The sequence below is a fragment of the Egretta garzetta genome, unplaced genomic scaffold (genome assembly GCF_000687185.1).
Source record: "Egretta garzetta isolate BGI_Z169 unplaced genomic scaffold, ASM68718v1 scaffold45, whole genome shotgun sequence".
NCBI lineage: Eukaryota > Metazoa > Chordata > Aves > Pelecaniformes > Ardeidae > Egretta > Egretta garzetta.
In genome coordinates, this window is record NW_009260028.1 from 10,825,754 (window position 1) to 10,850,120 (window position 24,367).

Sequence of the window (24,367 nt, forward strand, 5' to 3'; positions counted from 1 at the left end):
TCTGCCTGGGGCTGCCGGTGGGGGGGGGATCCCCGGACCTGCCGGCAAGAAGCCTCGCCGCAAGCCAGCTGGTGTAGATCGGCAGGGAAACGGGTCCGTCTCCCCGGGTCTTTTCAGGTTCGTTAGGGTTAGGCTGATAAAAAGTAAACAGATAAATACAGCTGCCCCGACGACGAGTGTGAACGCTTAATCAAGTGATCGTCAGACGTGCTTGGGTACAAGGCTGTTGGTACGCTATTGCACTGAGCTGGAAAACCTTAGAAATCATGAGCTGATGGCTATCAGTATTAAGATCCTCTTTATGGGCGCCAGTGCGGCTGTGACGGCAACGTCAGTGGGGTTATTTGGAGTTATTTTTTCTAAGCTTCTAGGGAGCATTGTAAATTCATACTCTGCCTATGCTTACTTGGGGGGCTTTTAACTCCCCGTCTCTTCATCAGTTTGCAAAGCATTACATCGCATTTCCTTGCACTTCAGTAACACCTCGCTTCATTAACGGCCTCTTGTGGGGAAGTTTTGTGAAGGTCTGTTGACAGATTTCCCTTTATAGAGCACTACATTGATACCAAACAAAATAAGAAAATTAGGTAAACACTATTTTCTCCCGAGGAAATGATGCTAATTATGCCATGCCATACCAGTAAACTTCCACATGATTTCTTACTTTGTGTTGCTAAATTGATCATTGTACCAAGTGCAGCTATATAAATAGGGCAGGACTAAATCAGCAGGGAATGGGAGGCCAAAAGCAGGTATACAGCTTGCATATTGGTTTTGCTATGAATAAAGTCCTACAAAGCCTTTTTGCTTGGATTCTGACTTGTTCTGCCAAAAGCCTTCTGCATGGGTCAACCCAGCTAAGGCAAAATCAATTGAACATCCAGGGAAGCATCTGCCCAGCAGTGGGGACTGGTACGGTCAGGTCCTTTGTCCTTCCAAGGACCCTACCTCGCTGATGCGAGTCTGCACAGCCCTTTCTTTCAGACAACCTGAACAGCTCCAGAATAGGGCATGACATTACTTTGTCCCCCTGTTTTTGAGTCTGGTCTGGGCAAAACCAGTTCTATCTTCATGATAGAATGTGTGTTTTTAGATCTCAGTAGAGTAAAGTTCCCATTTTCCCATTAACTTTAAACACAAGTTGTTGTACTGGCTTCATAAACATTGCTTATACTTTGAAAATTAAGCAAATGCTTAAGCAAATACTTAAGCACTGTGATGAATCCAGGCTTTATGGCTCAGCTTGGACTTAGAAACTCAGTGTTGACAATTCTGCAAAGTTTTAACGTGTGTAAACAATGACACTGAAATCACAGGAACTATTTACAATCACTTATAGATTTTGTAGGTTTGTTGTTTTTTTTTTTCTTGGGGGGAACCTACCTGCAGTAAAAAGAATGATGATTGTCCAGATTTTGGAAGCTGTGTTGTAGTAGTAGTGAAGAAGTGGTGAGACCAAAGATACATTGTTTTACTTCCCACATTTATTTTTAACTTGGCTGGCTATCTTTCTGTACCTCCCACACTTTTTTTTTGTAGCTGCTTTTGATTTGGCTACTACACTGAATTTGCTGAGATCTAAGGATCAGATAAAATAGACAGTATGGTACCATATAGCCTGTAGAGGTGGTATTCCTAAACAATTGCTCTTTTCTTCTAGCAACCATGACAGGTTTCTTAGTGGTATCTAACATGTTTATCTCCTAAAAATCCACACAGTCATAGCTGGCTCATCAGATTTATGTGTGCATCAGTAATGCTCGCCTGAAGCTCTATGGGCTTGCAGTAATTCCTACTAAACATAAAGAAGTAAATGCAGCAGTTTCCACAAATACTGCTAAACGAGAGTATTTCCCCCTTCCCCTACAAATCCCTGGGTTGTCATAGTCCTGCTGTCAATTTGTGCTTGCCACAGTAGAAAGATGGACCTGGGACTATCCCAGAGAGGAGTCCACAGTAGGAACAGATGAAAAGTAGCATCTCTTCTAGCATAAGAGTTTTGAGTAAAAAGGAACTTCTTTCTCTCTGTGCAGATATGCAGGTCACTGTTCTGCAAATTCAGAGATGTGTAACTTTAACCAAGGAAGTTCTGTCAACTTCACTGTGGCTACTCTCACTTGTAAAGTAAATTGCAAAGTGAAAGATTAACTTTGGATTGTACAGATCACCTGGGAGCTAACTGTGGTGATGTGAGATAACATGCTTTGGTTTTGCAGTTGGGAGGGGCTCAAATCACAAAAACTATGAGCTGTCATAAGTGACCTAGCTGGTGTTCCATTATTTGGCCTCTGAATACCCTGTAGTTCAGAATTAGAGATCAAAATTAATTTCCTACAAAGCCTATGATCTGGAATAGAGTCTTCACTCTTTGAAGACTGCTCAACTTTATTTTCCTGCTTTCTGATAGTGCAGCTGATAGAAATTTTCTAAGCAGAATTTTACAGGTAACACTTATACGGGACAAGATTTGTACTAGCTAATTACTTGGAAGACCCAGATATATTTTGCACCTAAGACATATAATTTTTTCTCTGTAGCCTACTACCCAAGAGTTCTCATATCATCATGAAGTTCTAATGACATGCCTTTTTGTTTCTAGAAAAGTTTCAGCTGAGAAGAAAAAAGATGGCAATTTGGAAAACAGGCGAAGGCATGGTAGTGAAAATCAGGGATACATTCCAGAGGAACTGTGGAATACAGAAGAAATCCCAAGTAAGTCTAAGCTGGTGAATCATGTATTGTCAATCTGCTTCTCAACATAGGTATTTTGGACGTGTCAAGCAATTACCTTATGAGATTTCACAATACTTTCTGAAGGACTTGTGCTTGGCTTGAAGCTTTTCAGAACATTTTGGATTTTCTAGAGTATGGTCCTTCAAAATTGTTGAGAAAACATCAAAGTTCTTTGCAGCTGAATTTAGTTTTAGTCACAGGTTTATTTTTTAAACACCTTTATTCTTCCAAATCTTCTGGGGCCAGAGGTGGGAGTACTGGATTCACATATGATAGTCAATTAAGGCAATATTTTGCAGTTCATCTGTAAAAACAAAAAAATCCACCACCACCAAAAAAAAAAGAACAAAAAGAAAGAAAGAAGGAAAGAAAAAAAAAAGCAGTGAACTATGATTTTACTCATAAATGACTAAGGCATTATAAATTCTAGTCCTTAAGCACAAAGAGTCTTCAAAAGCAAATGTAAATCTCCACCAAATCGTTACCCACCAGTTGCATTCATAACCACATTATTATCAAAATGCTTAATCAAACACTTAATGACATAAAATTATTGTGCAGAGTCTATAATCCAGGCATACATCCTTTTCTCTCTAACAAATAACTTGTGAAGAAATAAGTGCAGTGGAAAGATTTCAGGAGCATGTGGTATTGCAAAATGTGCCAGTTATAAAAAAAAAAAAAGGAAAACTAAGTAAACCTGGACAAATTGATTCTACTGGGTGCTAGATGGGGTCCTTTCATATTCGTTAGTGTGCTGGGTTGACCTTGGCTGGCCACCAAGTGCTCACCAAGTTGCCCTATCACTCCTCCTTCTCAACATGACAGGGGAAGAAAATAAGATGGAAAAGTACATGGGTCAAGATAAAGAGGGGGAGATCAGTCACCAATTATTGCCACAGGAAAAACAGACTCCACTTGGGGAAGATTAATTTAATTTATTGCCAGTTTATAAGGGAGTAGGATAGTGAGAAAGAAAGACAAAACTCAAACCACCTCCCTCATCCCCACTTCTTTCAAGGCTCAACTTTCCCCCTAGCTCATCTACCTCCTCCACACAAGACGTGCAAGGGGATGGGGAATGGGGGCTGTGGTCAATCCATAACACATCATCTCTGCTGCTCATTCCTCCTCACACTTGTCCCCTGCTCCAGAGTGGGTTCTTCCTACAAGATGCAGTCCTTCACAAACTTCTCCAACGTGGGTCCTTCCCATGGGCTGCAGTTCTTCAACAACTGCTTCAGCACGGGTCCTTTCCATGGTATAGTCCTTCAGGAATGGAGTGCTCCAGTGTGGGTCACCCATGGGATCACAGTTCCTACCAGAAAACCTGATCCTGCATGGGCTCCTCTCCATGGGGCCACTACTGCGGTGTGGGCTTCTCCACAGGCTGTAGCTTCCCCTCAGGGCACATCCACCTGCTCCAGTGTGGGGGCCTCCCCCAGCTGCAGGGTGGATATCTACTCTACCGTGGTCCTCCATGGGCTGCAGGGGCACAAGTGGCATCACCATGGTCTTCTCCACAGGCTGCGGGGGAATCTCTGCTCTGGCACCTGGAGTACATCCTCACCTGCCTTCTTCCGCACCTCCCCTGATTTCTGCAGAGCTGTTTCTCTCACATTTTCCCAATCCTCTGTCCCAGCTCCTGTTGCGCAGTATTTTTTACCCTTTCTTAAATACGTTATCACAGAGGTCCCACCAGTGTCACTGATGAGCTCAGCTTTGCCAGCAGTGGTACTGTCTTGGAGCCAGCTGGAACTGACTCGGTCCAACATGGGGGCAGCTCCTGTTGTCTTCTCACAGAAGTCACCCTTGCAAATTCCCTCCACTACAAAAACCTTCCCATGTTAGCCCAACAATTTAGCTAGAGTTTGGCTCACAACATTGAATCACATTTAGCTGTATTCCTGAATGTCTTGTGGTTCATGTTATGGTGGACACCAAATAACAGTAATCTTGTACATTCTGGTTACAGGAATTGCCTCTCTTCCTCCACTGTCTTCAAAGTTCACTGTCACTGCTGCAGATTTACATACCAGATCCATACCAAAGGTAACTGTAATGCTGATACCTTGATTTTTTTTTTTTTTTCACCATTTGTATCATATTATATCTAAACACAGATTTTGGGTGGAGGTAGACTTTTATATACAGCTGTAATTGAATAAGTGGAATGTCCCTTCTGCATTCCTGGATGTTTGATTTATAAAGATAAGTGCCCTGGGTGTTACCCTTGGATATAGATTGATTTTTTGGGGGTGGGGGTGGGGTGGTGAGGTGAAAGAGAAACAACCATTCCTGATATTTGGAAGAAATGCCTAATAAAGCTTTTGTCACATCTATTCCCTTCAGCACCCTGCTACATCTTCCTCCCCCCCTCACAGGCTAAAGTTACGAAGTCACAGACTTCCCCTCATAGAGTGATAGAATATGTCAAGTTGGAAGGGACCCATGAGGATCACCGAGTCCAACGCTCCTACTCATTGCAGGGCTACCTAAAACTAAACTATATGACTAAGACCATCATCCAGATGCACCTTGAACTCTCAGACACATTCAGTCAGTGGTTGCTCTTTCCTTTCCATTGCTTTTCGTATCTTTCCTCCTCCAAATGTCAGCTAGGCCTTTCTTCTGGCCAGTGTGATGGGTAGCCCTGGCCGGGACACACTTCCCATAGCTAAAGCCAATTGTCTTTTCACCATTCCTGGGATTAAAATGTCTCTTTCTCTCTCTCCACAAGCCACTCACTACCATTAATTAATTCCTTCAGCCTTGCCAGCTGGAGTAACTCTGGCTTGGCTTTTGAGAATTCACCTCTGTGTACATTATACATTAAACCATTACAATATGGAGGTTTTCTTTTCTCTGGGCATGTAATAATTCTGGAGATCTGTTACATATGTGCCTTTGCCAAAGTGGAAGTCTACAATGTTTTTGTTGTTCTATCTATGCCAAACTGGAGGAGATGTGGATATAAGATGGAGGCACTGTTGAATGTGAGGTTTGAGGTTCCTTTGCAAACAAAATCCAGTGCAGATACAGCAGATAAATGTGAATTTTCTCTGGATCATTTCTTGATTGTATTTTCCGATTATACTGCCACATTGCAGAAGTTGCTTCAGTCAGGAACCTTACACTGATCTTAGAGACCTTTGGTATCTCATCAGGAAATGATGGAAGGGAAAGCATGCAGCTAACACCCAGTCCACCCCAGAGCTTTGCCCCCTTCCCAGGCAGCTAACGTGTAAAGAAGTAGGGCTCAGTGTTTATTCCTCTACTTGTTCCATTCTCAGCTACCTCCGTTCTGAAGGGTGGTACTGGGGTCTCTTAGCTTCTAGCACAACAGCAACATGGATCTTAATTTATGCCATGTATTTGTAAAATACATTTAGCATGACGGTTTTTGCCAATATTCTCTTGGGAAAGTGGCAGTGATGTGGTACCAAGTTCACTCCTCAACACAGTGATAACTGATTTATTTTTGAAGAGCTGTTTCAACATGTACAGAAATCTGTCTTGGAATGACATTGCATATAAATCACAGGGGAGTGTGTCTAGTTCTTTTGGCACACAATGAAATTTAGGAAGTACTCAATCAATGATTAAAACAATGATCAAAATAATAACAGCAAAAATAATAGCAATGATACTGATGTATTTGTGGCTGGTAGTTATTATGTTTGACATTAATTACTTGTCAGACAAAATACTATTAAAGCAAAGCTGAGAAGCATGTGCAAAACAGCTGAGGGTTCAGTGTGGATCTATAACCCTGAGCAAAAGTTTCAGACAGTGTTTGATACGCATATGAACAGGATTACAGGGCACTGGCTATGTTTACACGCACAAAGCACGTGGCACAATACAGTCTGCTCTGAGAAGCGAAAGAGCCTGTACTGAGGACCCCATACCCACCCTATATGCATTTCAAGGGGAGGTGATAACTTTAGTTAGCTGTAGCCATTTCCCAGTGACTGGGTGCTCACTGATGCTTGATGAGCACTGGTTGTGCACTGGGGCAGCATTAAGCCCCATTTGGTTTCATCTGAAAGGCACCCAGTTTGGGTGGTCTCAGACAGCTCCGCAGTGAGGACGATAGTGTTGTGAGTGGAGACCATCAGGAGACTGGGTTCACAAGCGTTGGGTTCATGCTCCTGATTCAAACTGAAGCACAAATGTAGGTGCAACCCTCCATGTCAAATGCTAGATTAGATGGCCTAGGAGGTCTCTTGCAGCCCAGCAGCCAGGGAAACATTGAAATCCATCACAGGCACACAGCATAAAGTTGAACCATTTTTGTTAAAGTGGACAATATTTGGTACAAGGCTGTTACGGTGGCTTCTAGCTGCATCGGCAATGGCACACACATTTTCAAAAAATACCAAGAGATAATCTAGAGGTGAAAATTATTTATAACTGTTTTCCATATGTTGGAGGAATATTTAGCAACCTAAAAATGGCTTGTGAAGACAAACTATTTCTCAGTTCGAACAGGGCTTCTCAGCATATTGTTATGGCCCCAACTTGTATATGCGGGAGCTGATAAAGGTTGATGAAGGGTTACCTTAAATTGTGGATTTGCAGTCTGTGACTTAAATTTATGGCATTATCTACAAACATAGTAAAACATTTCCCAGACAAAAAAGTGGTTTTCTTTTACACTAATAACCTTCCCCATTAACGGCATAATAGGGGTTTCCTGACAAAAAGTGTTACTGGATGCATTCTAATGAAGTTCAATCACCACTGTTGCCAATATATTGCACAATAAACATTGTGGTGCTCTTTCATTATAATATATTTCTTGTCAAGTAGGAGAAATCAGATGGCAAGACTGTTTGCTGATTAGTGCTGAATCAAACAGTTTCTTCAGAAACCACCTGCCTTCCCGCCACTGCATTTTCTAAGCACAGAAAGTTGTGTTTCTCAGTTGGCTTTCCCTGCCTGGGTACTGGAAACATTCCCAAAGGTTTTTCATCTTTATTCTTCTGGGCTTTTTAATGAGAAATAGGGTGTAAAAAAACACAAGGAAGAGAAGTTATCTAGATAATTTTTTCCATAGTGAAGGAGGTCATAAAGGGGTGGACTCCATCAAATTGCCTCTCTCTCCCTGGATCATCAACAAAAATGAGAAAATGTCCTTGCAGTGCTTCTATGGAGGTCAGGAAGAAGGAGTGAAGAACCCAAGTCCTCCCTCGGGAGCAGGGTGGGGAAGGAATGAGGAGCCCATCTACTGATGGAAAGGGTCACAGAGACTGAAGGCCTAAAGCCTTGGCTCTCCACCTCTGCAAGGTGAAAGGAGCTAAGATCTCTGTGGTTGGCTTCTTTGTCACCTTATGGGATCAGGATTAACCACAAGGCCAGAAAACAGGTCCATACGGGCAAAGTTTGAATGGAGAGTTTTAAAATTAAAAGAAGCTTGTGGATGTGGGGAAGAGATGAAAAGCAGGCCAATCGCAGTGAATGAAGATTTTTCAAGTTAGCATTTTGTCTGGACAGAGGCAGTCGTGCCTGCTGCACAGCCCGTTCCTCCCACTGCCAGGGGAAAACTGGATGGAAAGTTTCAGCTCAGGTCAGAGGCATTAAGCAGTCTCCCTGCATTTCTGAAGGTATCAGATTCAAATTTGATCCCTTCTGTTCCACGTGTAAAAAGTTACAATTTTAAATGATTTGAGAGATTACGGGAGACTTTGTATCACAGGTTTTGTTTCCTCAGAAGTCCTTGCCTATGGACCCAGCCAGGTACAAATCCTGAAATAGCTGGTGGGTCTCATTGTAAAAGGTAACAACAGAAAATCACTTAGGTCAGCAATTGGCCATTCGAACTCTTTGAATCAGAAACTAATGCAAAACGTTCACAGAAGATAAATGTTGCCCAGCAGTCGCACTGATCAATTCACAACATGAACAAAAGATTTGGCAAATCATCTTAGGGAAAAGTAATACCTCAGCAAAGAAGAAGGGGGGGTGGGAAAGGTGTGCGAGACATTTAAAAAATGATGATTATCGATCTAAATTATTGAGCTGAGGAAAAAATTACCAGCCACTGGAAGAGGAGGCCAGGAGCATCAGTCAGGGGTGCTGGAAGGTCTTCATTCTGATTACATTAGCCAAGAAAAGGTCAAATGGAGAATAGAGTTACAGGCTTCTGTTTAATTGCATATTTTGTTACTGTCAGCAATGGGAGGAGAGCGATCGTTGCTCCTAGTCCCAGGGCTGAGCTGCAGGCCAAATGGGTATTAGGGACCAAGGTCCCATCTGAGGGGCCGTTTCTCATGCCCTGACCCATTGTGCAGAGCTCCTTCCGAAACCGGAGCGTAATGAGGGGGTTCCCTTACCTTGACTCTAGCAGATTTTGGGGCAGTCCCACAGACAGCTTAGCCTGAACAAGGGCCATGGGGCCAGTTCTGCCAGGTTCTGAGTATCACCTCCAAGGAACTGCATTTTTTCAAGTCCCACTGGTGCAAAAGGGGCTATAACGACTCAGCATCTTGCAGGACTGGACAGTCTCCTACGCAAGCTTCATAATTAGTCCATTTAATACGCCATAAATGTCTCCACACTAAATCAGAAGGCCATTTCATAAGAGGGAGCGAGTGCTCATTTACAGTGGGCCAGACTCATCCCTGGTGTAATTCAGCTGACTTCAGCACAGCTCGAGGAGGCTTGCACTTGCCACCACAGCCACACTCCTCCTCTCCGGTCCAGAGTGAGTCACGGCTCCATTAATGGGGAAGGATCTATTTTTCTTCTTAACTACTCCAAATGACACTCTATAAACTGGAAATATTATTTAGTTGTGGTTGTGGTTTTATACTGGGAAGGAAATGAATGATGAATTGTATCTCCATTTATTGCACTGCACATAACTGCTCTGACTCTGAGGATTGTTTGAAAAGAAAAATTAAGCTATCAAAATCAAATTAAAAGGTCAATAAAATAGAAATATAAACCAATGACAGCAAATAATTTGAAATGAAATGTACTATAGAGTATGTCATGTTATGATATTCAGTGGTCAGCATATCTTAAGAGAGTAATACATATTGATGATACAGATACAGAAAAGGCAGGTGCAGTTTATAGTATAATTTTTCCAAGTGTCTGTGGAAGAAGGAGAGGACTGAAATTATGTGGGTGGGATTAACCTGTGAAGAAATGAGAAGGAATTTCCAGGCTGTATGTCTACTGATGGATGAGGAATTGTGCTGAGTGTATGAAAAGTTGACAGGAGGGAACTGGTTTGCTATTTGAAGCAATAGTGTATTTGAATTATTTTGAGGGTATCCAGAACTTTGGGGCGTCTGTTTTCCTCTAAATGAAGTGAATTTGGAATAAGAATGAAAAACTGAGGGCAGAGGGAAAAATAACCTTCAGAAACAGAAAGCTGTGCCTCCCTAATATTTTGTTCTAACAGTTAGCCAAATGCGTGATGCATGCAGACACATTTGGAAGTACTCCTACCACATTAATTTCAGCAATTTGTTCAAATGCAGTTAGACTTGGATTTTTTTTTTGGCTGGCTAATAGCAGGCAAAGCCTTCAGTTTATCACACATTTCCACAGCATCAGAGTCTAAGGAGCTGCCATCTGTCAAATCAATTTAAAGACCAGAGCCCTGTTTCATAATGCCAGATGTGCGTTCATCATTCATATCACCACTGTCATATGGGTTGCAGAAATGACTACAAGATGCTTGCAATAGCAGAAGTCCTTCTTTCATTGACTGAAGATCAGTATTCAAAGCATCACTGAAGGATTCAACCCTGAAATCAGCCGATACACACACTCATTTTACCTTCCGATTCATCCATGTATTGCAAGCTCTCTTTCTGTCTGCCTGAAGAACTGGAAGAGGTGGAAAGATTTGGGCATCTGTTTCTCCAACGAGCCTAACAAGCTATGCAAAGCTTTCCCCAGTGTAATAGTCCCTTTTTAGTAATCCCTATAAAAAGGCATCCAGGGCTTTGGAACACGTGACTGTCAAATATCCACGGGTAACTAGATGTCAAGCTGACAGTACAAAGGGATTTAAAACTATGTAAAAGAAATACTGATGATATTGCATCCTTACTGATAGAGGGAACTGCCTTAGAAACTTGTTCCTGTAATGGTGGGCTGTGCAGCGACCCAGTAGAGCTGTCTTTCTTCCATTCAATGTGTAGGATGTAATGAATAATTAAACCACTTTTTTTTTCTCAGACTAGGACTGACAAGACTAGTAGAGCACTGAATTAATCTGAAGAAGAAATAACTTTGAAATCAAAACCAAGCAGAGGCTCTAGCAGCTGTAGCATATCAGGGTCTAAACATGAAATGGCTGTTGCGGTCCTACTCCTCTGCATTTTGTATTTGCAATGTGTTGTATGAGATCTTCTGTAGCATCAGAAAATGAGTTTTAGGTCACCGACCAGCAGCCAGCAGCCCCCATTTCAGTAAAGTTATATCCAGTGAGCTGCAATCTCAGTGAGGCTATGCTGCTTCAGAGAAAGCTCCACAGAAAATGGGCCGGAACACAGCACGAGTTGATAGAAATTCATGAAATTAGCCATTAGCTGATATCAGAGCACAGTGAGAATAAAATATAAGTAACCCAGGGCATTTGCTCTAAAGCAAATAACTATGAAAGATGCAGCAAGGCAGAGGCAAACTATCGTGGGCACAGTCCCCTCCTCAGGAGCAAACTTGCTGCTCGGTTCCTCCCTTGGTGGTGATGAGAAATGGCATGGCAAGGCAGGGGCTGGATGGCTCATTCTTGTAGGTGAGCTTCTTAAAGCAAAAGAGGCACGTTTGGGTTACATTGACCCCAGTGCTGTCAGGGAAGAATAGGGCAGTCTGGATCCAGCTGGTGCAACTCCCCAGGCTCCCTCCTATTCAAAATCACGTGCAAACCAAAATCTTCTGTAGTATCGCCTGCTAATGGTCATACACACTGCCTCTTTCGACAACATTACTTGATGACCTTTCTGATTAATGTGTTTGTTCCTTTGGTAAATCTGGGTGCAATACAGTACTTTTGTGCAACAAGTGCTGGGAAATATTCCCACCCCGGTATTTTGCTGAACATGGCATTCAAATAATGTCCTATTTTAGGAAGTTTCAGGGACAGCGTTCAGTGAGGTGCTCTTGGACCCCCTCTGACACTTTCTGGCTACTCAGTATGCTAAGTAGCTCAGTATACTTTATACTCAAAGGACAGTCCACAGTATATGGGGCTACTTGCTTTCCATAAACATAACACTTGCCTTCAGCTTTTTTTTCAGATTTTTTTTTTCTTTTCATTCTACTTGTAAATTTGGCTTTTTGGGGTGGAGCAGTAGTAGAGAGCTTCTCAAAACCTCTGTCCTAGTGAGAAAGCCTGCTGTTACAGACCTGTAATTGAGCATCAGGAAATGCCAGATAACTGTTCCGCCATAAATGGAGAAAATCTCATCACATGCTAATCTCCAGGGTAACACAGACCAGAGGACACTTCTGATGTGTTCTGGAAATGAATGAGTGATGTCTCTGCTGAGCACCAGTAAGGTCTTTGGGCTGAACTGCAAGAAATTAAGTGCGGCAGAGAGACCTTGGATGAGGTCTCTTGAGCAGAGACAGGCAATCCTGTTACTTCCCAGAGCACCTCTCCTCTCTGCAGAAATAAACAGCAAAGAAGGGTAAATTTAGAAAACAGCAGTATGTTCTAGCAACAAAAAGGGATGGGGGTGGGGGGGTGGGGAAGAAAAAGCGTTGTGTTTAAAACAGAAGGCAGCTGTCTTATGAAATGTTTCTAGGATAGTTATATTTATCCCACGGTTTTCCTTGAGGTGCTGGGACTCATTAAATACCAGAAACATGTTGTCCACATTTGTTATCTAACATTTTCCTCTATGGCTTATTCAATAATGTATATGTACCAAATGCATTATTTAAGATGTTTAATACTGGAGGAATACCAAGGCAATACAGACTGTACATGATTAATGCTCCAGAAACAGAGCACAAGAAGATTGTTCAATAGTTAAGAACCAGCTTGGGCTTGGTAAAAAATTCCACTGGGAAGAACAGTGAAATTTCCATTAATTTCCAAGGGCTTGAGACCAGGTAGGGAAGTTGCAAGGAATAGTAGCCAACAGACAGCATCTACTTCGAGGTAGATAAAAGCAATGCTGGGGCTGGTCACAGCAAACCATTCGACTGTAGTGTTTTATTTAGGAAGCTATGTGAAGATACACGTTTATAACTTTGGAAGAAGTTTTCATTCCTTAGAGCTGCTTTGTAATTATCTATGTGAGGTCTCACTACTACCTTTAAATATTGAAAGCATATGTTTCTTGGATGCATTTGAGAATTTATTTTTCTTTGTCTTTTGCTCTGCAATGTTATTTTGTAAAAGCGCACAAGTAATTAGGACTGGAAATCCACTGCACTGATTTCAAATGAGGATGGGTTTTTCAAAACTGCTGAGCATTTGCCCTGCACTGATCCCACAGGGGCGAATTTGAAAACAGGCTGCTGTCGGTGGAAGTGGAATCATGCCAGTCATGGGAACTTTAAAAAAAGCCTGCCTTGAATAAACACTGAGATGTTGAGAGCGGTCTTTTGGATACATGAAATACTGGCGTGCTTATTGTTGTAATTTCTAATGCATTTGGAAAGCAATGTCAGATGTTAAGTTTTTCTTACAGCTTATCAGGTAGTTTCCTTAAGAGAACCAGAGGAGAAAAGCCCAACATCATGTTTTTCTTGAAAGAATACAGACTGCAGAGTCCACAAGAAGTTCTCAGATAGCATAAGACCAGTTCATGAATTCCTGGAACCGCCATCAGTGTGTTGCATGTGAAGCCTCTTTTTTTTTGTTGCTCTGCTGTTCATCTTTTCCTGTGTATTTAGATTTTGAGTGGGTTGCTGATGATAGATCTCATTTTGGTAAAATGCTTTGGTGTGAGGGTTTGGCACATAACTTCCCGAGGACCCTTGCGGGACTGCTTTTCGAGGATTTCTTTCAGTTCTGTAACTGCTTTTACTCTCCCATAGGTGCAACCTCAAAGACATACTGATGATCTGAGCAGCCCAAAGAAAATCAGAAACATGACACTTGTTTAGGATGTACTTCTCCAGGAACCTTCTCTACCAGTTGCATTTTACACGTTTGAATGGCTTCCTGCAATAGAGAAAGGTTAACACCAGCTCTCTCAGTTTAAGCTATAAGTTATTTTTCTTTTTTTTCCTTGTAGTGCAATAAAATTGCAACCTTTGTAATGTAGCATATGGTATCTCAGAAAAATAATGGACATAAATGACAGCCTTAACTTCAGAGACAAGGAATTCGATGGGACTCTACAAGAACAGGAATCCGTGCTTTGGGTCCCAAGGAAATCAGCAAAACTCCTATCAGACAGAAATGCTAGGTTATCCACAGCAAGATCAAGGGCTGGAACTGCAGGAGATTTATTTGTTCAGAAGAACTGGTTAATAATAACAGTGGTTAATATAATATCTACTGCTTTTTTAGTGTACTTTACATACAGCTGATCATCTTGAGCTTATAGATCGACAACATTTTTCAGTTCCTGTTCTGTAATAAATCAAGGGAAAATTTCATGAGGGCTATTTCAAAATTTCTAACAAAACTATCTTTCGATCAGAAATTAATTTGTCCATTTTTGTTAAAGCTATTTGTCTTAAAAGTGATGCTCCAGTTTTAAATAAAAACCCATCACCCACATGCCAAAAAAATCTTATTTTGATTGAAATGCAAAAATCCTAAGCTGAAAAATGTGGATTTGAAACTCCTGACTTTTAAGAGTTGTTGCTCGAATGCTTTATGTCTCTGTTCTGCTTGTAGGCCGAATTTGGCAGCCAAATGACTTGGGTCACAGCAAATGGTGGCTGCTGGTATTCATGCTGGACCCTGTTGTTTCAGCAGGGATAGAGTTGATAAAGACCACGGGAAATGCACTTTAGCTAGGCAACCTTGTTGGTAGAGCAGATCTGGCACATGGACCCTGTATGTGCCTTCCCAATCTAAAAATTATGATTTCTAGCAGAAATGTTTTGTCTGAAATTTTGTATTTCATAATAAAAAGTTCAAGCTTATTATTTTTTTACAAAAAGGCAAACTTCTTCCAGAAAAACAAGTTATTTTCAGTGTACTTGTCCTTCTACCCACTCAAAACATTCTGAATTATTCAGTGTTTTGCATGTTAATCTTTTGTAAGAACCAATGCAGGTGCTCTTTGAGCGCTGAAAGAAGCCGCTACGTAGAATTACTTTTGGTGATAATCTGTGCAACGAAAATAAGAAATTTGAAACCTGATCTCAGGAAAAAGAAGTTGTTTTGCAGGTTTAGCATTTGGCACCTCATTAAATTGTGACAGATTTCACACCGCTAGTCGCATTTTCAGTCAGTCTGTCAGAACAAGTGCTGAGGCCAATTCACGGTCTGCCATGTGCAATTGTATACAAAGCTGTTTCAAATTCTGACCGTCTACGCCCTTTCTGCCTTGACTGGTTAAGGAGGAGCTTTGAAATGCATTCCCACGGAATGCAATTGTACCGGCAGCATGGTAAGTAAATAGCTATAGTGTCACGCAAAGAAAATAGAAGCAATTTACATTGTGGAATATCTGTGGGTTTTCCTTGAAATAACCATGCACCGAGAGAAACATCTACCTTGTTCTGATGCAAGTACTGTTACTGCTGACATCTCCTACTTACTACTGTAGTTTAATTCAATCCACTTTATTAGAGTAATGTCTGTTGCATGAGAGAGATAGGCCCAGGGTAACACCAGCCTGTGGCCCAGGGATAAAAACCATGGGACTTTGGCTTTCTGCGCACGTGCACGTTTGGTGAGCCTTCTGGGTGTCGGAAAAGTAACCCTGCAGTACAAAAATGAAAACTGCATGGAGGCAGGAGTTTCCCAGCAGAAAATGTTGATTCTCTAGAATGTGTTTTGAAAAGGAATCAAACTATATTCTGTTGTTTATCTCAAAGCCCTTGATTTCAAGCTTAGCTTCATTATTATTTGATACCATATTAAAGCAGCCAACCTAGAACGGAAAAAAAACTTTTCTCCCATTAATCTATATCCTTCCACACCAATCAAAAGCATTGTTGTGTTGAGGCCATGGGCAAGGGGGCACAAGCTCTGAGCCAAAAGGCAGACTCCTGTGCCAGCAATATGGTGCCTTCCATGCTGGGGAGTCCCCACTGAGAGTTCCATGCTGTGCTACCTGGTGCTTGAAGCTCTTCAGGGGATACCAGCAGCACTTCCCAGGTTGTTTTTCAGGCTGTGGTTGGGCAAAAGCACCTCCAGGTACTGCTGTTGAATGAATGAGCTGATGCGAGACCCCTAATCTGGGAACTGTGTGGGAGCCCCCTTCCCTGTTGACAGCTCCAAGCTGTAGCGGTCAGACATGAGGGGCATGCAGCTGGGTCACCCTCCAGCTATGTGTCTTGCCTGGGAGCTGGAAAGTGCTCCACCGTGCCTTGGGGACCACTTGCCAGCAGATGATGGCCAACGGACAACACCCAGCAGCAACAGGAATTACGCCCCACTGATTGCATATCCCACTGACTCGGACAAATGTCGGTTTTTTCGCACAAATAGGTACCAAAGCCATGGAAATGTGCACATTAGCCAGAGTCTGGAGCTATTTTTCTTCCTGCCAGCTACAAAAATACATCCTGCACAGCTGTGGTATACTCTTAACAGCATTAGCATGAGGTTAAAAATTCTTATGGTGTCCTTGAAATTTATAGTTGGGGGCATTTGTGTGCTTCCAGATTTGTTTTCTTCAGGCACGTTATACAGCCAGTATATCATCTCCAGTACTAGCTGTTACTTATGTTTGCAAAGAGAGCTCCACAAACAACAATACATAAAATACAGAGACAATTTTTAGCACATAGGGAATATAAAATATGCAGGCACTTTCAGAAGGCACAGTAGACTAAAAATATTGAATTTCAGGCACTTTATGGAGACACCAATCTTCTGTACACATGCATATTGATTTATAATTATGACTTGAGGGACATTTTAGTAATCTAGAAGTATCTAGTTTTTTACTGCTCACAGACTGTGCACAGTTTGATAATATAAAACCCTTCCACGTTTCCTTACAAAATATTCTGATTTGAATTCCATACATGTATATGCGGGAAAAAATGCATTGGAGATAAACAGTATTTCATTCTACCATCAGGTTTTCTTAAAGTTGTCTCACCAGTTTTGTATTTCACAGAAAATTCAGGCTACCTTTAATACAAAGGCACTTAAAAATAACACTGGCTTCCTGTGGAGGTTTCTTTTTACAGTAAAAAAAAGCACCTCAGGTTTGCGTGGGCTGAGCAGAATCAACATGATGAACTCTTGCTGAAGGGGGCTCACAATATTGACAAACATTTGGTTTCTTACTGATCTGATTGAATAGAGCTTCTATTTTTGATATTTATTTGGTAGACTACATAAGATGTAGTGCTGCTAACCTAAAATACACCATTCTCAAGTATTTGGGCCTCCCCGTGACAGAGATAGGAACTGTTTGGTCACTGGCCTCACTGTCTTTTTCCTCTGAAGGATCCTGCATGAGGCAGGAAGGACACAGCATCCTACAAGCTTCCCCAGCAGAAGCTCCAGGAAAACCAGAGGATGGTCCCTCAGAGTGTGGCAGATAACTCGTCTTACTACCCTTCCCTATCCACCCAAATAGATCTTGCCCGTCTAAAATAGGGCCCACTCCCAGCTGTCCCTCCCTGAATTTCTCTAAATTCCACCCCCACACTCCCAGAAATACAATAAAATTAATCCAGTGGCCTCGTGGTAACTGTGTAAGTAAAACTAAGCAATCAGTATGGACCAAAATGGTCTCATACGGTCAGGCTATAATAAAAAAACCACACCCTAGCTGCCAATGGGAGAGCACTGCTCTCAAAACACCTTTGGCATCTCAGTACTCTTTTTCCAAAGAGCCTCCGAAACCCCTTCTAAAGATTGAGGTTGAGAATTGAAATTCAGAAAGCCACTTGATATGGAAGAGCACGCTCTCAGTAGATGTGACTTTTATGATTAGACTCTCCTCCTACTCACCACGATCGACTCTTCTTCCCCCGGCTATAAACTACCTGTCTCTTCTTCCCCCTAAGTGACAAGCAGCTTCATCTAACTTTAACTTTCTCTGTCTCTCACTTTCCTCCCTCTCTACCATCATTTCTTCTACCAAGTATCTTTTCTTTAAACAAAGGCCTAATTGATACATACCTAATTAACATCTGAGCATTTGTTCTCGGCTTGTATTTAGCTCTGAAAATTGCTGCTTCTATTTCAGACCTGAATAAGGGCTTGCATGCCTAAGAGTTTGCCTAACACCGCCAGCAACACCAGCTGGTCCAGTAAAACACCCTACCCCGACCTGCAGACTTTGCCTGGCCTATGCACACACGCCGATGGCTGTGTATTTCCACCATCCCACCCATGGGGGCTTCGGGAGGACACAATGCAAATCTCAGCTGACCTTCCTGAACTGCTGTTGGGAAAAAGCGGAGAGAGAAAGAATCATAGAATCATAGAATGTTTTGGGTTGGAAGGGACCTTTAGAGGTCATCTAGCCCCAAAGAAGAAAGAAAGAGAACCCAAGCCGGGTCCACGCTAACACATCTGCACCAAACCTCCTCAGCCAGTGGAAAAGTTTAGCTGTGTCGTTGTGAAGGTGGGATTTGATGGGAGCACTCTGCATTGCTGTGATCTTTAGCTCTGAATGAGGTTCCTGCCCTTCTTCCCTGGGGAATTCAGTTTTCTCTTACCCGTTTCTCACCCTGCCCTCAGTTCTTTGGGAGCTGCAGCTTGGTAACAACTCCTTTACATTATCCTAGAAATCACAGCTCATTTATGATAGATCAGCATGGATAGATAGTTATTTAAATGAATATGGGTATTTTCTGGCTCAGAGGAATATTGCAATAGGCTACTCCTTTTCAGCTCAGAGGTTTAATGTCTGGGAGCTTCCAGTGTCATTCAGCGTTAGCTCTCATAGCAGAACTCACGTCACATGGATGTTATTTATATTGTTTATTTTCTATTGTGGTATGATCACTCCCTCAAATGAGGCTTACACAAAGTGCTTTTTTTTTTTTAAAAAAAAAAATTTAAATCATTTTCCAGCAAAACACTGTCTGTTTTTGTTTTGGGGGAAGAATGCCAAAATCCAGGGAAAACAATACTGAGATGTTTTTATTAGAGAAGCCAACCAGATCCATCTCCACTCTGCCTCCAACTCATTACCTTCCCATCACAAAAAGCCCAGGGTCTGCTCTGACCTTGGATTGGCTCACCTCTGCTGTTGATCCCCTTAGTCCCAGTGACTTTCCAGTCAGATACTGATGCTGTGGTCTCAGCTCTGCTCGCTTGGACCATGCGGTCATGCACCCCGTGTCTCTCTGCTGCAACCACGAGTGTTGTTACCACCCATTTTAGATCTACTGTGAAAGGATGAAGGGAGGCTCATGGGTCAGACCTCCTGCCCCACGGCTGACAGCCTTTCAGAAATGGCAGCAGACTGTATTTTTCTTTCCCAGTGGAGTAAGGATGCACAAGGTGCTACGAGCTGCCAGGTGCTGGGAATGTTCCATACCACTCTTCAGAGACCCAGAGTTTCCTTTGGATGTAAACCACTGTCCTTCCAAAGGACAGGCAATGAATGCCCCTTGATGAGGCAATGCATTATTTTGGTTTTACTACAAAGCCATACAATTTGTTCAAATGAGCACTATGCCCTTTAGGTTTGTCTCAGCACTTCTCTTGCATGTTACAGCACCTATCAGAAGCCAGTAATCTTCATGATGATTGCTGGTCCACACCAGAAGAGTGGTGGGGCAGTAATTCCGGATAGAAAATTAGCCTTATGCACTCTGGATTGTGTTATTTCTTGGTATAGAGCAGTTGGACACACTCAAACCATGCAAAACAGAGACTGTTCCATTGAAATGCAAGCAAATTTAGCAGCCATTTTTGTGGACATCTGCATCTTGGAAATTTGCAAGGCTGCTCCCCGATCCTCTAAAGACATCCTCATTAAGATCTACATTATCAGCCAAGACCTTTGGTGCTGCCTGTGAGGAGGCGGTACCTCAGCCTGAGCTGAGAAAAGACTTTAAATGTGATCGCTGCTTCATAATCTCCATTTGCAAAATGAACAGCTCAAAGAGGACAGAGAGAGCTGCAGTGTCTATGCCGCGCCACCAAAATTCACTGGGAGGCATCCAAGCTGGCAGAGGAACAGTTACTTTCCCCTGCTCCTTCCATCCATTGCCAGAGCAGGGGACAAACATGGAGGGGTGGCAAGGATGGGGCTGCTGATCACCAGGAGTCCTCACACCCGGTGGTGGGGCAGTGTGCCGCTCCCCGCGTAGAAAGGAGCAATGTACTTTGAAGAATGCAAAACGGCTTAAAATAACATGAACCCTTTTTTCCCCTAAAACTATGTATGATGGTTACATGATGGATCCTGTCATACTGGGGCTATAGCTGAATCATGCAATGTTTAAAAGCACGAGGCAAGGTTTGACTATGGTACTGTGCTCCCGTGGCACAGTGTCATAGTGTTTTGGTAAAGAAACATCACCTAGGAATAGTCTACTGAAATATCAGACATATGAACATAAGACCTAATTATTGATTACCTTTGACCTTAAGATCCTGAAAAAAAATTGTGACATTCCATATTGTATTGTGCAACCAAATTTGAGGAAATTTTATAACTTTGTATTAAATCACAAGTCGAGATTCTGTTCCCTTTGTTCACACAAAGTCTTTGCTGATTTCAGTGGGATAAGTTTATTTTAAAATTAAAAGACCTTTCTTACTGGGTAGGACTATCCAGAGTTACAAATAAACACACACCTTCCAAGGCTTCCATAGTTTATAATTTTTTTCCAATGTATAAAGATTAGCTGCATGTACTAAATGTGTTTGCAAGATGCGTGTACTAAAGACGATGGAACGTCAGGAGGTGCAAGGGCTGGAAAGTACACGGCAAAGGAGGAGAAGTCTGCAGTATAGCACACATATATTTCCACTGCTCTGAGCTGATACAAAATAGCTGAGGTCTTGGGAGATCTAATGGAATAACTTAGCTTTCATATGCAACTTTGACAGCATTCAGAGGAAGCTTGTCAGGGCCCTGAGCATGTCCACAGGCTCTGTAGCCACCTTTCTCTGCAATCCTCCTCTGCAGCCTCTTCCACCCCACGCATCTCTGGGTTTAGCTGCCTCTTGTTTGCGGCCTGCTCTAACATGGTGATGCTGTGTGACCGTCAGCCACACTGCTGGGAAACAGCTGAGCTGTGAGAAAGAGCCGCGAGCAGCCTCACCCGGGGCCTCTCCCATGCGCTCCGTGCTCCCCGGCTCGGGGGCTGGGGCGCCCGCCCTGCAGGCATGCGCGCCCCCCAGCCCTCCCACCTCCCCGGCCCTGCCCTGGCCTCGCTTGCTCCTGGACCCTGAACCAGGCTGCTGCTACGCACCTGTGCGGTTGCCTGAGCTTTTGGCTTGCTATCCAAAATTAATGCCACTGTAGAATGTCTGTTGAGAAGCCCTACCCTATCTATGCTTTTGTTTAGTTAATAGATTGCTAAAGTAATTGAAAAGGAGACAAGCTGATGTATTATTGTATTATTGCCTTGATTAGTAAACCATGAAGAGTTACTTAAGATGTGCCAAGAACAAGAACTAGGGGAAAGGTAATTCAGGCAAGGGGAGATTGTGACCACCAACTCAAATGGAAGCCAGAAAAAACTACCCCCCACTTGAGCATGCGTAGTAAATTAAAATCAGTTGGTACTTTTAAACCAAAGTGAAGACATTATGAACCAATGAGAGACAGGTATGATTAGCTAATATAGTGATTATTAATTATGTATGTTAATTGCAAGGTATAAAAGTTAGAGAAAGCCTTGCTAGGTGTGCTATCCCTTTGGGAGGCCACCTAGCACCCAAACTTGCACAACTTTGTGAATAAACAACATCTCCTCTCAGTGTGTGAAGACTGGATTATTGCACACCGGGTGAACGAACCCTATTTGGGAGGGCAGGCTGACCCGGTGACAGTTGCAGGAGCTGCTCTGCTCTTTTTCCCCGGGTCCCATGGGGCTGTGCCTCTTGTTGTGAGGACCTGGCCCCTGCCTGTCCCGCTGTCCCCAGCAGCTCGCAGCATGCCTGCCTGGTGAGCTCCCCCCCCAGCTGCCCCTGACCCCATGTGCTGCTGCCGGGCCCTTTCTGAGCTGCATAGAAGTCCTCAGTTTCCTGGCAAACAGCTGCAGGGATTCCTCAGGTTGTAGGAAAGATTATTTTGAGGGCAGATGTTGTTTTTACAGATGCCGCAAACTAAGTGGCTGGGACTCCTGTAGTTTCCCACTGGCTGCACATTACAAGGGGTGTCTGCCCACCCATGTAAGAACAGGGTTACTTCAAGATTTAAGCGCAGTCCCACCACGAGGCAGTGAGGCACAGCATCGCCCTTGGGTGGTCCTGCCACAGGGGGTCTTTCTGCAATGACCACAGCACCACAGCAGCCCTGTGTCACTCCCAGGACAGGGGTGGGAGCATCCTTTACCCAAAACCAGGTAGCCGCTCTCTTTGTCACATAACGTGGGAGCACAAGCAGTCTACCAGGCGGTGGGCCAGGAAAGAGGGAGACAAACCATTTGCCTTTATTAATCTGTGTGCATCAGCACAGGAAGGCCAGAGCCACTCACTCCTGTGGCACTGTGGTACTGCCCCTAAGCGGGTGCCTAAAGAAAATGTGCTCTGTCTCCAGAAACCTTCCCAGTGCAAGTGCTTTCCCGCCGAGCAGCTGCAACAAGGTCACGTCTGAACTACGCATGCCTAAGCTGCACTACTGCAAATAATGTTTTATTTCCCTCCAGAAAAGTTTTCTTTTTCCCCTCCTTTGCAGACACTTCTTTTCCCCCCCCTCTGCCCTCAGTTTGTTGTCACCTCTCATAGCTTTACTTGTTTAATCAGGAGCCCAAATGCCTCAGAGCAGGTGCCTTGACTCCTCAGCGGGCTGTGAAGCTCCATGAGCAGCCACATGGCACCACGGAAATAATGAGGATGGAAATCTATATCCCTTTACCCTCCGTGGCCAGACTGCTGACAAATTTTGCCCTGCATTGCAGATGCGATTCAATTATTGCAATGAACCCAATCAGAAATAATTAATGAAGACTTTCTAATGCATATTGGGAAGATCATCCACCAAAACAGGGAGGTTTTCTTTCTTCCCTTGCTGTATTGCTACACTCAGCAGCTTCATAGCTAATAAGTTACAAAGCCTTGGTTTCCTTAATTTCAACTGCTAATCCCTTTTGATAGGGCAGAGGTAGATACAATTAATGTCAGATGATTATGAAGTCATCGACGGTGCTCTGAAATGGAAACTGTAAGAGGAGCCACGAGCTATGGTTACCAACGTTACATTACTTAAGTCACTCCTTTGCTTGTATTTGTTAATTTTGCCACCGGGTAAGATTTGCTTAGCAGACACCTATGTCCTTTGTGCCCTCTGTAGCTGTTTAATGGGAAAAGTTCGTCAGCGGGCAAGGGAGCGACAGTGCACGCCATCTCTCATTTTCTGTGTGTTTATCTTCCCGGGAAGCGCTGCCTTCAGAGACACTCGTGGGTCATTGACCAAGTTAATTCAAAACATCAGCTAAATAGCCTATAATTGCAACGATTTACATGTAAGTGCTAGGCTGTAACTAGATGTTTTTTCCTACCACAGGTGCACAGTGGAGTACTCAGCTGACACTGCCTGAGTCGATGTTTTGCTGGAGACCTCATAGGTAAGAGTTCATTGAACTCAGCTCACTCCTTTTGCTGTGTTTTCTGCTTCGCAAACACAGTTGTCAAATGAATATATTTGCCAGCACAGGGTTGTTGGTTTTTTTCCTGTCAAGGAGCAAGAGGACTTTATGAAGGCTTAAAGATCTAACTAAAAGGTCAATTGGCATAATCAACAATTTAAATAATAAATCTATTATCACTCTTTCAGTTTCATTACCCAATTAATGATTCCTTCCCCTGGGTTAGAACTGGCATTTCAGTGCACAGGGCATGGCGATTCTCAATAGCCAGGTACATTTTTTAATGTACTTTATGGCCAAGGTAATTTATAACACAAAAACTCCAAAGGACGTAATGGTTACTTTGTTCTCTAGTCATCACTCATGTCCTCCTTTAAATTAGAAATGTGTGTAATGGAACAAGGGGAATAAACATCTAATATGGAAATGGACTTGCGTTGGGATGTTTATGTGCTTGCACATCTTTTTGCATGATATTAATTGGAACTCACAAGAAACATATTCTGGCAATTCTCTTGGTCACAGCCCAAAATAGTCCACCCTCTTTTGCAGCAGTGAGGGAGGAAGAACAGGCATAGGGAGGGAAAGGCACATTTCAGCAGCAGAAAGCAGAAAGACACTGACTCTCAGGTCTTCTCTGCCATTGTAAACCAAACCTCATTCATTTGAAACCATTTTGTTTAAAGACACTACGCTGAAGATCCTCTGGAGTGACTGAGACAAGATACTGGCCTGTTCTGCTAACAGCTCTCCCAAGAGTCAAATCACACATTACTTGTTTTCCAGTTTT

The 24,367-nt window shown here is 42.9% G+C and overlaps 1 protein-coding gene across 1 annotated transcript in view; it reads left to right on the top strand.

Moving 5' to 3' along the window:
- The window catches only part of IGSF5 (immunoglobulin superfamily member 5), a 40,716-nt gene extending 26,037 nt beyond the window's left edge, over window positions 1–14,679 (top strand). Inside the window, exons 6-9 of the mRNA XM_009640917.1 lie at window positions 2,600–2,712; window positions 4,709–4,785; window positions 5,118–5,292; window positions 14,561–14,679. Coding sequence (XP_009639212.1) covers window positions 2,600–2,712; window positions 4,709–4,785; window positions 5,118–5,292; window positions 14,561–14,679 — 484 coding nt within the window. The remainder of the gene's footprint in view (window positions 1–2,599; window positions 2,713–4,708; window positions 4,786–5,117; window positions 5,293–14,560) is intronic.
- Window positions 14,680–24,367: the final 9,688 nt, after the last annotated feature.